Raw genomic sequence first — 17,017 nt, 5'->3', positions numbered from 1 at the left:
TGGCTGGACTCATTTGAGTCCAGTCTTTTCTCCCGCCCAGGCGGGGGGTTGGACTTGAAGATCTACAAGGTCCCTTCCGACCCGACTTCTATGATTCTATGATACAAGTAAGAAAAATAGAAAAATCACTCAGTCCTAATATAACATTAATCTCTTGAGTAATCTTCTTTGCTAGATTCACTCAGTGGTAAAGCAACAAAAAGTATATTCCTTTGCAAATTAAGCAAAATACCTGTGCTGAAATAAATTACTTTTTTCTCAGGGAAAGAAGTAGGCTTCTTCTCCCAAAGAGTGTAGTTCCTTAAGTTGTTGCCCTGGACAATTATACACTCATTTATTGTCTCACCCCAAGACACGAGCACAGAGCAATGTGTCTCCTAAAGAAAAATGCTTAGCAAAGAGGAAAATTTGTTCCAGCCAAGAAAGGAATGTAGTGTAGATTTTCTAAAGAGGTGAGAGGAAAAATGACTAATCACCAAATAAAGCCAAAAGTGTCTAAAAAGTACAGAAAGCATTGCATGATTGCCTCGTTTAGTGCTGCCTTCATGGAAGGTCAACTTTCTTACCCTTGAACAAGGGAAACTGTCAAGGATCACAAAAAGAAATGTTTTGCTGGCTTAAGCAAATATATTACAAATACATCTCCTTATTAAAAAAAGGAGAATGCAGCCAGATACGGAGAAAGAATAATTGAAATATATGCAAGTCTTTTCTTCCAAGTCAAAGTAGAGAGGACCATGCCATTCCATTCTTCCTTTAGGAAAAATTATACTTATGCAGGAAATTCAGGACAAGCAGGAGAATAAAATACCAAACTGCAAAATACTATAAAATTAAAATTTTATCTTCCATTTCAAAATTTGATGTGACACAGGCTTAATTAGAGAAGTATATTTTGAATTCTTCCCAATAGAATGTTTCCCCTGGGAAGTTAAAAAACATATGTAAGTAAAGCAGAGGAATAACAGAGGTGCTTCCGTCCCCAGGGCTCTTTGGTGCACAAGTCAGGAACAGCTGAACCAGCTCGCCAGCTGGCCAGCTATAGCATGGCCAGCTACTCCAGTAGCTATTTCCACCTTCCACCCTCCAAGGCAGTACCCAGCATTGCTGTCTCCCTAGCCTCTCTTCAGTTGTATTACAGAGGTGAAAAGCATTTACCTTGGGAGTTTGGCTGACACAGCTATCATCCTTTGAAATATGTTGTGACCAAAATTTGATCTGCACAAGATGCTTTGTTCCAGTAGTCTGGTCTTATGAAACTAAGACCAGAAAAACCATACTTGTCTGCATTTAGTGTGCAAAGGGAGACTGACAATTTGTGATTTTGATACATGATTGGTACCTTGGTACCTGGATAGATAATCATGAAATCACTCCCTGTTATCATTTGTGGTAGCTATTAAAGAAATGCATAACCAGAAAGCAAATAGAAAGTAAAGAAAGAGAGCCTAGGACCCTAATTAACAATGTATCTCATCCCTGGCCACATTCCTTACTAGTGTAGTTACTTCAACTAATTTCTTCTTATTACTAATGGCAAAAATAGCAAAATAAAATTCAGATATAATCTCTATAGTTCCCTTGATGGGAAAGGCCTTCCCAAACTAGAGATGGCCTTGCTGCCTACTTGATAATTTTAAGCTATGTTGGGCTTGCGTTTGCACTACAGAGATCAGAACTGTCTAAACTGGATGTTGGTAGAGGAATCTTGACTAACTAATCTACAGTATGAACTAACTAATCTAAGCAATTCTACAGGTATTTTAATCATGGTGTGTTGAAAAAGGTTTCATATAGGATTGCAGCCTTCCGCCTTGGCTATATCCTTATTAAAGAATCATATTTTCAAACAGCACACACTCTGGAATTATGATTATGTGATAATTATGGTTGTAGCATAATCAAATTGGCTTGAAAAACATGTTTTGTTATAATGTAACTACTAGATGAGCAAATGTAATTACCTGAAAGGCTATGGTACAATTAAGGGAGACATGGCCCCCAACAGACCTGGTATTTGAGAGGGAGAACAAAGGTAGTACATGGAGAAATAATTAGCCATGTTAGTCTGAAGTCAGGCAGAAGGCAGGGTGGAGATGCACCCCATAGATTAACTGACTCAGAGATGCAGAAGTTTTTGTGAGTAAGATCTGATTCTGTAAAAGTACATTTGGCTCAGCCTTGCCACCCCACTCCCACAACATACACGTTTCTGTTCTGGTTAATGCAACAAAGAATTCCTGAAGATTTCAGTAACCTGCATTTTTTTTCCCATTAAACTACAGATGACACATGTAAACTGATGTGTGAAAATGGAGGAAGATGCATTATCAATGAGAAAGGTGATCCAAGATGTCACTGCTGGCCAAGTTATTCAGGAGAAAGATGTGAAACCAACCATTGTTATAATTACTGTCAAAATGGAGGAACCTGTGTAGCCTCTGTTCTTGGTAAATATACTTTTACAGCTTTTGTGCTTTAGGTTTGCATGTATTTGTATGTGACTAAATGTGAGTTAGTAGATATACAGGACTGTACAACATATAAGATTATAAATTAAATAGGTATGTATATCAAAGTCAAAGTTCTGCTTGAGCCTTATGGCGTATAGCATGGGTAAGGCAATCCATTTTCTTTAGCCGAGAGCATGCAGAAAAATGCTAATATCACCTCAAATACCCACATTAACTTTGAACTAAATAGTGCTTTTCATTCAAGTGTTTAAATGTTTTCCTAGTAATATAGTTTGACTTACAGAAAAGAGAGTTACAGAAACTGATGCCTGGAAGAGACTGAAGCTAGATTTTCAAGGGGAACATTAATGCCACAGGCGAAAATGTAGGCATCATATTCATTCATACAACATTCACCTGACCCACTGAATACCTGAATTTCCTTGACACCAAACTGTCTAATAGTCAGGGATCCTGTTTTTCTCTTATTAAAAACAAAAATCCCCAATTTTCAGTTTACCCCCCCCCCATCCACATTCTTTTGAGAATAAAATGAAACACCACTATATATAGTGGTGTTTCATTTTGATCACAAAAAATGTGGATTTTGAGTTACTTTTTAATCTGAAAATTGGGGATTTTTTTTTTTTATCAGAGAAAACCAGGATCCCTGCTAATCATAAAGACAACTAGGTGCCTAAATTTCTCTAGCTAGCCTTACATATAGCTATTCACATCCTGGTAGTGCTGAGGTACATACACTGTAACAGAAAGGTAACCTATTGACATTGACAGAACAAGCATTCTTCCTGCCTAATTTGCACATGTAGGAAGTAGAAAATGGGGGTAGAAATTTCTCCATTCTTCTCTACTTACGGGGATTTTAACTTACCTCTCACATGACACCAAGGGAATCTCCTAACCATCATAGCAGAGGGCACGTGGAGGCTGAATTGCCCATGTCTGTTTGGTTAAAGCCCTTTCACTTTGCATAGAATAATTTAAATATTAATTGTGTTGGAAAGAAAGGGAATTACTATAATTCTTGGTATTTATACTGCATAGTTGCATAGTTTGACATTCACCAGAAAAAGAGGAGAATTTGGTTGCATTCTCTGCTCTAATACAAAACAGAACATGTAAAAGGGGTTTGAACCCAAGTCTCTCATCTCCCAAGTGAACACACAACTATTATGCACAGGGTTTGGGTATGCACCATTTTCTCTTCCTCTGACAGGATTGTGAGTGGACTGTTTTCCCCACCCCTGCCATTTTTTAGAAGAACATAGGCTCTAACACCAAGAGATGGTTTGTGGTGCTGAATTGAGATAAGTACCTTTCTGTAGCATTGAGTTATGCACCTACACCTTTCCCCTCTTCTCTACATTTCCTGTTGTATAGATGAAGTAGTTCCTCAGTCAGAATGCTGATAGCTGACAGTCCCATTCATACTTGCTTCATTCTTCTTGTCTGGTACAAAAGGGCACCTTGTGTAATCCAAGTTGTAAATTCATCTGGATGGTAGGGCACACACTGCCCTTTATGAATCTAGCCTTAAGTATGGTGTACAGAGTCTCACATGACCCTGGGACAGAAGTGACACATAAACCAGCTTAAGCGATCAGAAACTGATTTAAACCTGTAACAAAACAGAAGTTAAGTGCACATAAACTGGCTTCAAAATGGCCAAACCTGTTTTAAGATAAACCTCAATGGATATAGTATCTGGCTTAACTGACTGAGGTTAAGCTGTTCTATGGGACTTCTGTCCCAGATCCCCTCCCAATTCAGGTCACAGTCCCCCAGTATCCCAGGAGCTTTTGCAAGCCAGAATACTGGCCTTAACCAGTGCTCTTCTCTTCTGGCCAGCTAGGCTAGCCCCACCCCAGGCTGTAACAGAGCAGGGCAGCGGGGAGGGGGAGACAGGGGAAAGGAGACCCCTGCCTGGATTCTGCCCAGCTTGGTGTGGGGGGCTGTGCCGTGAGAGCCACCCCACCTCCCTGGGGCAAGACTGGCTGGCTGCACAGCGCTGTCCCCCTGTGAGTCTCTGCCTCTAACCCTTGGACAGTGGGGTGGCACCATGGAGCCACCCTCTGGAGGCCAGCACCAGCAGCAGTGTCAGGATGCCCAGGTGCCTCAGGAGTTTTGTGCTGGGTGGTGGGACTTGATCCTTCTTTCTATGGACCTGGCCCAGCCAGGCAAGCACAGGCAGAACCTGTCACCCTGGGCTGGACCCGGTCCCCATCAGTTGGGAAGTCCCCAGCTCAGAAGGCCAAGGCCAGGGTGGGGTGGCTTCATTTCCTCTGCCTCCCTGGGTATCAGTGTCCCCCTGGCCTATGCATGCTGAGAAGGAATCACCATCTCTCAGCTGGGTGGACCAGGGCTCAGAGGCTGGCACTGGGAGTGGGGACTTCTTTTCCCCTCTCTCCTGCAATCAGTTATTTGTGCCATCCTGGCCTGGCTGTAGGGGTGTGGGTGGGTAATTACCCTTCCCCCACCCCCAGCAGCTGGGCAGACTAGGGCTTCAGGGGATCCCAGTCTGGCCTAGGAAATGCCCCTGGAGTCCTGGGACTCCCCCCATGTTGGCAGACATCTGTTTCAGGGCCAACCAGGATGGGGAGCTCTTTTCCCTTGCATGGGAGAGCAGTGGGTTGGAGGCATCAGGCATGGCCTGGCAATGGCTGGCAGCCTAGGAGGCTGCTATATGCTCCCCCAGGATTTTGGTGCAGGCAAGTTTTCTCATCTCAGAAGTAAACATCTTTTCTGTTTATTATCTGTTCAATATATCCAGCTTAGAGAAACCTATGAAGACTGAATTGATTCTGTCCTGGGCTTTTTGACTCTCTATACTTAGCCACTAAGACAAAGTGCTATACATCAAGCACAGAAAACTGAATCCTGAGTCAACTCTAACGACTATTAGACAGTGGCATTTCTTTAATAGTGATGAAATTTTAACTACTGGAGAATAGGAAATATTTGTTCTTGAAAGTCATAGCTCATGAGGTTACATATCTAAAAGACAAGCTCATATTAGCATCATTTTAGTGATGTCAGTTTGTTTTTAATCAGGCCATAGAGGTGAGAGAGAGAAAGATGTAATTAAATGTCAGGTCACAAGTTTTATATCAACTGGTGCAAACACTTACTTGCTGCTACTGCCTTTCATATAGAAGTATTTGGGTTACTAGGTGCTCACAGGTAGACTCCCTTCAGCCTATTGCTAGGAATCATTTCATGTCTGAATCCTTTCATTCCCCTATCCTCTGTGAAGGGAGGAAAGGATTCCAACAAGGACCTACATTTCCAAATACTTCTGAAAAAGATGAACAGCTCAACAAGTGAGAGAGATATAAGTTGTTATCATTCTCATCAGTTTACTGCTCTTTACCTTCTTTAAATTGGAGAACTTAATCCACGTATTTTCCAAAGCCTGTTCACACAGGAATTCACATCTACATCAAAACACCTTTACCCTAGTACAAGGTTATAAAGCAGGGGCAGGCAATTATTTTGGGTGGAGGGCTGCTTACTGAGTATTGGCAAGCCACTGAGGGCTGCAACGCAGGCAGCCAGTGGCAGATAAATATTAATTTTCTAAGTTTTGGAGAGGTCCCACAGGCCAGACAGAATGGCCTGATGTGCCACATCTTGCCTATCTGTTATAAAGAGAACCTATACGTGATGGTGAAAGATACTCGCAGGGTTTGGAAATGCCAGGGGCACCCCAAGCGCTCCTGAAGAAGAGTGCAGGAACACCCACATCCCAGAAAACTTACCTCCTAGGCAGGCTGGGACAGAGAGAGCGCCACATGAGCTGGCATTTCGCCAGCTCTTCAAGTGGCTGTCCCTCAGCCTGGGAGGTGGTCAGCTGATAACATCATCTGGGCCTGTTGCCGCGGGAGATTTAAAAACACCGCCAGAAGCCAGGCAGGAGGGAAGGCCAGCTGGGAGAATGCCAGGCACACCAAGACATGGTGTGCTGGTGGGGGCAGACTGAATGACTCTGCCCCGCAGGAGAGAAGCAAGAAGAGGAGCTGGAATCTGGTTGAGAACTTGAAAAGCCTGGTCCCAAGTCATTAGAGGCTCTAGGATAGCAATGCTCCCTAAGAGAATTGACTGGATTCATAGATATATCCCCTCCCCGCCCCCATCCCCGGCCCTGAAGCCAGCACTTCAGGCCTCATGGTCATCCTAGGAACCAGGGCAGTCAGGGTGATTGCCCAAGACTGTACATACATCTGAGGTGGATGCCCCTCAGGGCGACACATGAGCCATAACCTTGAGTCAGGGAGATGGCATGAAGATCACCAGCTGGCTAGTGGATGGGGTATAGGGGAGGCGGAGCCCTGCAAAAAACCATGGTGACCCTGTGAGTAACCTTATCTCTGGGTCTGGGGGGAAGGAACACCTCTGAACCCCCTCTTCTGCACAGTTCCATCAAGTCATGGCAGGCAAGTTGGGGATCCAGACCACAGAGCGGGAACATACAGTGCCAACTGGGGGTGCCACACTATACCGTTAAGCAGCAGGCTGTAAGGATCTACTTCCTAGAAATAAAACTGTTTCATTTGGGCCTTTTTTGGATGTAGGTTCACATAAGCAAATATATCAAGGGAAAAAAAAAATTCTCAATAATCTGATATCATGATAAAGTGTGTCTGCACATGAAAATAAATTTCCAATAAAAGTTTGCATATAAATTGTGTTTCCTTTTACTACCAAATAATACTAATGTGATAACCAATTAAGTAAATTGCAGTGTATTATTCATTTTTTAAACATGATTTTATTAAATTTTTGCTGGGTATTATAAGTTGTAGAACCTCATTATCTGCACACAAATGTTAATTTGTTAAACAAATCCCACTGGCAATTCATGGATTTATTCATTGTTGGTTTACTTACAGTTAAGCCTTTTGGCAAATTCCTATGTGGACATTATATAACTAGAGTTTGGGGCAGCTTTAATTAAAATTTATAAGTTTATGACAGTTGTATTGAACTACAATAATTGAACAAAAGAAAATGTCATCAGTTAATTAAAAGCACACATCTGAGACATGTAATTAAAAGTTTTGATATAGTAATGAACATTCTCCAGCAAACCAAATTAATAGGAACTCTAAAAAAAACCCAGTAAAAATATAAGAAAAATACACATCAAAATAGGAAAGAAAATAATACAGCAATAATTGAATTTGTTAAAAACATTAAAAAGTTTAAGGTAATTAATAACATCAGATAAACCTGTATTTCTAGTATGTTTGCAGCAATCATCATATATGGTTAGTCAGTCAGAAATAAACAGAAAATCACATTGCCATGTTTTTCTGCCACAGGTAAAGAACAATCGATAAAGTATTTCAAGCTGTTTCCGAAAATGTTAAAAATGTTATCTAAAGTATAGGTCAAATAGACTCAGACTTGCTCCATGATCTGCCTTTTCAAAGCAATGAATATAACTTCTAGGTTCACAAGACACATCTTCAGCCCTCAATAAAGGGCCCCTTTGCCCTGCTAATTTGGTACAAAGAATAGCAATCTTCCCCAGAGAGTGAAGCTCCAAAATGGGATAATGTCTGTCTGGCACTGAACTAATAAAGCTGACTAAACCATTACCTGTGGCCACACAGGGTTTGTGGAATCGGGGGTCTGAGTTGAAGTATAGCTGGAGTCTCAGGCTGCTGGTAACTGTGTATTCTAAAAATTAGTCCGCTAATACCTTTCTCCTGTGCTGGTGGCTTGGTAAACTTAAGCAGGACTCTTCATCCTTATGAATTATTGAGGACCCATAAATTACTGATTTTTTTATCCATCAATATTACCTGTCTTTGAGTAAAGACTGGGTATGTCTAGATGAGTGCAGCTGTGCAGCATGTAGCACCGTAAACACGTCTGCAGCACCGCATGCCTCACAGTCAGATGTTCTCCATGCTGCAAGGGTGCACTGCCACTGTGTGTGCTGCTCTATTTTTTTCCCATGGTTTTTTGTTGTAGAAAAAATCATATCCAGGGGTCAAAAAGCAGGAAAAAACCCCCAGAGCAGCACAAACATGGGCACCACATGCAGCTGAAAAATGGAGCCATACTCCAGCTGCCAGTCAACCTCTGCCCAGCAGGATTGCCACAGCTACAGCACTAGCCTCCCCTACCGCCCCGGGTTAACTTCCAACACCCCAAAGTGCACATGGCACGGGCGTTCCCTGGGTGCAAGTAGCTGTGGTGCAAGGTGTGCTGCTGCTATTTGTCCCTGGGGAACCAAACATCTGCACTCATCTGGACATGGCCACTATGTACAAAGACAGCTCTTAAACATATATAGCTCTTAAAACACAGCACAGTATTTTCAGTCCTTTCATTACAGGAAGCCTTATTCCATACAACACAATATTGAATACTGAATATTTTTATTTATTCTAGCTGTTCCCATAGTCTGAGACAGCACATTTAAAAGTCTACTCTTAGATTATTCTTTCATCTTTCCTCTTTTCATATGTACCTATCTACCATGTCTAAATTCTGAAAAAGCAATCTTCTAGATAGTGAAGGAACAGAGTCCTGACGTGTTTTCACATGCGTTTTGCAAACAAACCAGACATCTTATTTGCTTTTATATAGCAGTATATACCTATAAACTAGGAACAACTAAAATCTCTATGCAAACAATATTTTAAGATTTTTATTTCAACCCTGCACAATTACAGATTAATTATCATTCCAAGAACAGAGAAAGTTTCAGTTTGTCTGAGCTCCACATGCTTAATTTTCTCAGTATTTTGTTCCAAATCCGTTACCAAGTGACAACCAGAAGTGCCTCCAGAATTATCTCTGTTCCACCTACCCCAAATGTGGGGGTTTGGGGGGTTTTTTTGTTTTGATTTTTTTTACAAAATCAACACAAAATGTAGTTTGTGCAGCCAAAAAATATACTAAACAAAACATGAAAACTGTCATGAAAACACCCAGGATTCTCTGTGCTTTAATCTTTTCACATTTAATTATTACAAGAATGACATAACATAACAGAGCTAGGTCTCAGGATGAACATCTACATGTGCACTTCACTGGAGGGCTGACTAACTAGCCCTACTGTAAAGCATCACTGTCTACATGTGTGCCTGTATTAGTGTGCAAAAAACTAATTAACTCTGATATAGGGTAGAGACTCTGATATAGGATAGGACTTCTCTGGGACAAGTACTGTCCTGCAGTGGAGTGGTTATGTGTGCTAAAACACATAAGATGGTAACCAGGGCTGGCAGGGGCATGAGGGTGCTGCAATATGGGGGTTGCCTGCCAGCTAGCCCTGCACTGTAGTGTCCTCATGCCCCAGCCAGCCCCTCTGCTTAAATAACTAGGGCAGAGCAGCCCCAGGCTGGCACCTGACTCCCCAACCCTCTGCCAACCACAGGTGCTCTATCCTGGCTGAATATTTTGTGGCCCTGGATGCACATGTATACTCTCCACCCAGGAGCAATAAACTCTAGTGCAAACTGTGCCCAAGTTTATTGTTACGTGTTAATTGCATGTGTAGATGGACCCAGGGACTATAGGTTTCCAAATACATTGTGCAAAATATAACTTTTCAGTTATTAAGGATAAACATTGTTTTCCTTTTAAGACACAATAATTACAATAGTAAGGGCCCCTCTACACATGCAGATAAAGTCACAATGGGATTTAATGTATGTTCCACACAATTGTGCCTCCTGCCATGCCCCACATGCATGGCAGAAGGTGCAGTTGTGGGATTGTACATTAGATCCCATTGTGCTATATTGCCAGTGCAGGGGATCCTGACCTAAGGGGCTCCCAGATGTAGTGGTGCCCAATGCACCCCAGGGCTGGAAGACACAGTTGCCACACCCTGCTACATGTGCACATTAAAGCTGGAAAGCAACCAGCTATAAAATTAGTACACATTTTTTAGGTCTAACTTTATGGCTGATTGGAACTTTTAATGGTGTAATAGGTAGTTTGCATGTGTAGCTGGTCTCAAGGTAATTGTGCTATTAACCAGTTAATTATGCAACACCTGTAACATGCAGAGGGCACTTTAGTTCCTACTTTAACAAGTATTTATAAGCCACCCTTTATTCTAGTATCTGGGTGCAATTTATATTATTTAGATTAAGCTGGTCAATGTGTCAAGGAGGAGTTAAGGGAAGGGTGGAAGGAATGAGGAATGGTAGTGTCCCTGTGCAGTAAATTTTACAAATCGTAAGGACAGAAGAACAGAAAAAAATGAGAAAGACATATAGAAGTTAGAGTAAAAAGATCATATCAATACTTTTTTAATTTACAAAATACGTTGCATTAAAGACAGCTACAGTTATAAAAAAGACTTCCTTACTATATTTTTCAAATAAGGTATTACAGTAGCTGACATCATGTGGCAGAAATTGATACAAACTTGAGATCATCGGTAATCCAGAAAGCTACACCCTTATTACAATGAATAAAAATTAAAATATTTTCTGCTAATAGTTAGAGACTGAGACTACAAGTCAGGGTACAGGTTTTTGTCCTGTTTCAGAAACAGATCAACTGCATGATTATGGGCAAATAACTTCAGTTCTGTCCGAGTTTGCCTGCCATTCAGTTGTCACTAAAATGTCAGTAATTATACACCTGTAGCATCATGGATAGACATCTGCATGTTAGCAGCAACCATTTGGTATATTTATAAACCTACTTTTGCACAGAATAGAATCAAATTCTCCTACAAACAAGCAAAATATAGATTGCCTATCATTTTAAAAAAAACCATTGATTTTGACACAAAAGACTAATTTCAAGTTTTAACTATTTTTAATTACTTTTTTTAAAAAGTGCATGACATAACCAGTGATTCTACTTAATGATTTTCTGAAAACATTCAAATCAGTGGCAGAAATCCAAATCCAGAAATACATCAGTGAGTCATTTCCCCAAAAAGGTGTCTATGTCAACAAATATATGGTGTTTAGGGGCATTTGTAAATGACACAAGATTTCCCGATTATGCCGACGCAGCTGCGTTTGTGTTTGCACGATCAGGATTTCCCCCTGCTCTAAAAATCTTTTCAGTGCATTAAACTAACACTGGTGGGACATGTTTTATTTTGCAGCACTTCCCGCTTACGTTGCCCTATTTGTATGGATTTGCATCATTCAAACACTAATCGACTCAAAGACTTATAATTACTGTCTTTTGCCACCAGGGGGCACTGCACTATTTCTGTAGTTGAGGCCTTTGGCCACTGGGTGCCTCTGTTATTTTTCTCTTTTGGCTTCTGCTCATCGCCCTCTCCCTCCCCTTGCTCCCACAGGGGGCAGAGGCAGGGGCTGCTGCAGGGCAGGAGGGGTGGGGGTTGCCTCTGAGGGCAGCACAGGAGGTGGTGCCTGTGCTCGTGGGGGCTGAGCAGGCAGGAGATGCTGCCTGGGGGGAAGGTGAGGGTAGAGGGGCTGTGGCCAGCCCCATCCCTGTGCTGCGTTCAGGCGGGTTTATTAAATGCAAGCCAAATATCTGGGATTTCCTCCCTGGGTTTGTTTTCCACATGGGCGCTGCTAGTTAGAACTACAGTTTGCAGAGTACCTAGTGCGGCGCATGCCTATTGGGAGCTGAGTTTGAGATCTTGCTTTGCTTTGCTGGCGAAGCAGGAGTGACCTATCAGAATCATAAGGCAGGGCTAGGCAGTGGGGTACTGGCTGTGGGTCAGGAGTAAGGGGCACTGCGGGGCTATGGTGGGGGGCAGAGGGATGCAGATTAGGATTGCGTGTGTGTTCCTAGAAATATCTCCAGTGCAATAAAGTTGCATATTGGTCTCTGGCTGTGACACCAAAAGTAATGGAGCTCTGCCTGAGAGGTGATAATTGGCATCTTTGAATTACAAAAATTTTCCACAAAGCCAGGGCTTTTTAGTGGATGACAAACTGAAGGACGTTCAAGGTAGCTAGTCTGATTGGGTGGGCAAACCAGTTTTTCTTCTGTTCAGGAAAGTTCACTGACACTTGAGAAGCGATCAGGTTTTTACCTACTTCCCTGTGCTTCGGGCTGCATTGGGTGTGAAGCTGCTTTATCCTTTACTTCCATAAAGAATATCATAAAGAATCATAAGGCAGGGCTGGTGGTAGGGGGGAGTGGGGAGGGATTCCTTGACCTATTAAAAGGCATAAGCAATGCTCTTAAAAATGTAAGCCAGATAGAACATAAAACGGTATATTTACTAATGTCACATTAATAGTTATGGTTCGAAGCATACGAAGTTTGCATTAAAAGTTAACACAACTTTGTCAATACTGCTTATGTTTCAGTGTTATCTGAGGCATTTAGCCTTGGGATTCTCCGTTAAAATTAGTGCCAAGTAGATGTCCAAATCTCATAGCAGCTTTGAAACTCTCAGCTTAGGTCACTAAGATTTGAGTAAATAAAGCAGCATCAAATGTGAAAAATTCATTCAAATGAATAACTGTTGACTACACAATCGTTCCCAGTGACCTAAGCTGAGATATGCTTTGAGCCATAACTATTAAAGCAACAGTCATAACAGTTATATACCTTTTAAAAATAAACAGACTTCTTAGAGTTATTTTAAATTGGTGATTTTATTCCTGCAGAATTCATTAAAAAAATATTTACTTGAATTGACTTTAGAAAAAATATGGAAAATATTTTAGTTTACCAGTCCATAGATAATATAGAAAAGGAAGAGAAAGAGAAGAAGGAAAGGCTTGGATGTATTAGCTGTAATAGGAGAGGAGGCAGGAAAGGTATAGTCCTATCTTCTTCCTTAGAAGTTTAAAGACAAAATTAGCCATTTCTCTTTCATGGAAGAAATCATGGTGAGGCACTAGGATAATGATGGATATGGTATATAACCTGGATAGATCAGAGGAAAACATAAAGATTCATGTTTTTATTAACTGAAGTGCTAGGACATTGATATGACAACATGGCAAAACAAGGAAAGGTCTTATGTGTACATGTACATTTGAGACCCGTTAGCACCACAGTGATAAGAAATGCTGATGGTTTGAATGAGGATAAGTGAATTAAAAAAAAAAAAGTGGAGATCTACATTTAGACCATGGAGGAACATCAGAAGAGAGAGGAAAGGAATAAGGAGGAAAGACGTATCAAAACTTGATGTTCAAGTAGCAATCATAAATGTAGAGAAGAATAATAAAGTGTTCTTGTAAAAAAAAAAAAAAAAACCCTCAAGGGTACTTATGAAAGCTTATGCCTCTCTAAATAAGTTAATTTCTAACAATGGTGTTCAAAACCTGGCCCACAGGCCAGATCTGGCCCCCAGAGTTGTATCACCCAGTCCATGGAGCTCCTTGTGGGTCTGTGGGAAGCCTTGTGGGACATGGCCCTGCACACTACATGCAGTGCAGAGAGTGGGGCAGGACCTGATCCCAGCGCATGGACCTAGATGAATATCTTGAAAGCGTGATACCAGTGCACAGGACGAGGTAGAGGTGGAGTTCTGGGGACATGTGGGACCAAGAGGAGGCAGTGCAGGGCTCCAGGGCCAAGATCCCAGTGTGCAGGGCCAAGCAGAACTGGTATGGGGTTCCAGAGCCTTGATCCCAGCAGGCAGGGCTAAGCAGGGGAGGTGCAGGGTCCCAGGGCCCTGAATCCAGAACATGGGGTGGTTTAGTCTGGAGGCATCCTGGTGCATGGAGTTGGATACAGCCTGTGGCCCAACCCCAAATCACTCATGGGACCAAAAGGTTGAACTCCACTGGCTTATAATGTACCACCCTGTCCTACCTTCTTCCTGACTTCAGGTGAACAAAGCTAACTATCTCTCTCTGCTCATGAAGGCTGGATTAGGTTTAGGTTGGATATTGGGGAAAAAACTTTCTCACTAGGAGGGTGGTGAAGCACTGGAACAGGTTACCTAGAGAGGTGGTGCAGTCTCCATCACTGGAGGTTTTTAAGACATGACTTGACAAAGCTTTTGCAGGAATGATCTAGTTGGGGATTGTCCTGCTTTGAGCAGGGGGGTTGGACTAAGTGACCTCCTGAAGTCCCTTTGAACCCTAATCTTCTATGAGTCTGTGAAAAAAAAACAGTAAAAGTGGTGATTGACCTGGTGCACCAGGAAAATCAAGGACAATTAAGAGAAGTCACTATAATGACTATAGTGAAATGAGTGCTGTTTCAGAGGCAAGAGGTGGTGAAAGCTGGTTTTGAGGAGATCAAGGAAAATAGGGTTAGAACTGTGTGCACTAGAAAGAGATCATTTAAGGCAGGGGCAGGCAATTATTTGGGGTGGAGGGCCACTTACTAAGTTTTGGCAAGCCATCGAGGCCCACATGACAGGCAGCCAGGGGCAGATTAATATTAATTTTCTAAAATGTTTAGGGGCCCCGTGGGATGGATATAATGGCCTGCCCACCCCTGATTTGAGGAGTTTAAAAATAAAGGAGATCACATAGTGAAAAATGTGGTGGAGTGATGGATATGGTAAACAACAGCCTGACTGTATGTGGAGGGAAAAGGAGAAAAAAAGTGACTTGTAAGGAAAAAAGAATGATTATGGGAGATAATAGGGGCTTAGATGGCAAATCAAAACAATCGATGTGGTCTAAAGATTAAAGAGCTCAGAAGAGAGGCTTAAAAGATAAGATGATGGAAAACAAGTTCTGGATCTACACAGTTGTTTTCAAAAAAGTTTCGAAAGTTTTTTGTTGAGGAAAAGTGATGAGAAATGAAAGAGAGTTTAATGAAAGGGTAAAAGGTAACAAAGTGTTGTCAGGCTGAGATTATGTACGAAATGAGTAATAGGATATAGAATAATGTGGGTAAGATAGTAGAGGTAAAGGTAACAAAGCAGCATCATGCGTATGTTTTTGAGTGATCAAAAAAAAATACTATGTCATTTGGCATGTTACTGTAATATGCCTCACAAGATAACTTTTTTGGCGGGGGGGCGGTTGTGATCCAATATTTATAAGTTTCACAAAAAGAGAGTAAATTTCACAACAGTTGAATGTTCAGTATATCATCACCACTTGTTCTTTGGCAACTATGAAATACAACTTTTGTACTGCTATCAGAAATGAATGTTATGTTCTAATTTTATTTATTTTTATCATAAAATAGTTTTCTGTGTTTGAAATAGGGAGACCAACCTGCAGCTGTGCGCTGGGTTTCACTGGACCAAACTGCAATCAGACAGTTTGTGATCATTTTTGTCAAAATGGAGGAACCTGCAGTTTTACTGCTGGAAATCAGCCCTATTGTCACTGCCTGCCTGAGTACACTGGAGACAGATGTCAATATTGTAAGTAATACAGCACGTCAGGGAACTCTGTAGCATGTTGAAAGGCTCACCAAATGGAAATGCAATGTGAGCTTGTGCCTGTGGGTTTTTTCTGCTTTGCCCCATTTTAATCACATGTTAAAAAGTTCGTATAATCACAAATAAAACTAATTTTGTAGATTCAGCTGATGCTTAATGATGCCAAAACAGCTGTACAATTGCCAGGAGCATTGGTATAGAAAGGTTTTTTTAAGTCAAGAGTGAGGTTTGAGACCTTGTATGCTGGCACAGTCTGCAGTTCACCAAGTGTTCTTAGTGAATACAATAAACAGCATTAATTAATAGGTTTGACATTTTCCAGTGCTGGATAATAATGATGAGAATTTCTGTTATGGGGTATTCATCTAAAAAAACAAACATCTATTTTATATTTATAAAAATTTCCTAGGAGGCAACAGTTTCAGTAGTGCCTGTATTCATAATTAAAGTGTAGAAGGCTTTACTCCTGCATATAGTTTACATATCACTAATGCTACTAATATACTAATGTATAAATATACACAAGAAGACTAGATGTACACCTTGCTGAGGTTATTTGTTCCTAGCAGTCTTTCCTGCCCAGAGCAGGAGGAGCTGGGCCCAATGATCTCACGAGGTCCCTTCCAGCCCTAAACTTCTGTGAGTGAATCTGTCCATCGCTAATATCTAGAATGGCATTGTACAGTAAAACAACTTCTTTTACCATTTCAAACAAGATGATAAAATCACTAATATTTTCTAAATCGGTTCCCATATATTTCAGATGTGATATTAATGAAACTGAGAAAGAGTTGTTTTTAAGAGGAGAAAGCATGGTTTATGTTATCCTTTATCCTCTATGAATAGGCTAACCTATTTCTCCATTACTGTCCTGACTTTCTTTTTCACATCATTTCTAACTCATTAATTAAAGTATCTGCAACTTTTGTCTTGACTTCTTCACTGACTCCATTCTGAATTTTCTCCTAAATGATTGCTGCTGTCAACAATCTAATTAAATTGTACTCATTGTCTCTGTTAATTATCTCCTTTTGGCTAAGTCTCATGATCTGTATTCCATTTTTTACTACTATCCCTCAGTGACATCCTGCTGTCTATTACCTTATGTCACAGAGTCACATAGGTGCCCCGTGAGTGTGAGGGTGATTGGCAGTGCTGTCAATCACCCAGGCAGCTCAGGTGCCTGGTTGCCGGGGCAACCAGGTGGTCACATGGCCGGAAGAGGGCAGGGCCTGGCCTTTATAACCAGCTGAGGCCGGAGCTGGAA

The 17,017-nt window shown here is 41.4% G+C and overlaps 1 protein-coding gene across 1 annotated transcript in view; it reads left to right on the top strand.

The window, feature by feature from the left end:
* The window catches only part of LRP1B (LDL receptor related protein 1B), a 1,585,724-nt gene that overhangs the window by 1,511,127 nt on the left and 57,580 nt on the right, over positions 1 to 17,017 (top strand). The window contains exons 83-84 of the mRNA XM_019553609.1: positions 2,286 to 2,450; positions 15,571 to 15,732. Coding sequence (XP_019409154.1) covers positions 2,286 to 2,450; positions 15,571 to 15,732 — 327 coding nt within the window. The remainder of the gene's footprint in view (positions 1 to 2,285; positions 2,451 to 15,570; positions 15,733 to 17,017) is intronic.

Source organism: Crocodylus porosus, unplaced genomic scaffold (genome assembly GCF_001723895.1).
Source record: "Crocodylus porosus isolate Cpor-Errol unplaced genomic scaffold, CroPor_comp1, whole genome shotgun sequence".
In the NCBI taxonomy this organism is placed as follows: Eukaryota; Metazoa; Chordata; order Crocodylia; family Crocodylidae; genus Crocodylus; species Crocodylus porosus.
Note: the sequence above shows the minus strand (reverse complement) of the source record. Positions and strands in the feature narration are given on the sequence as shown.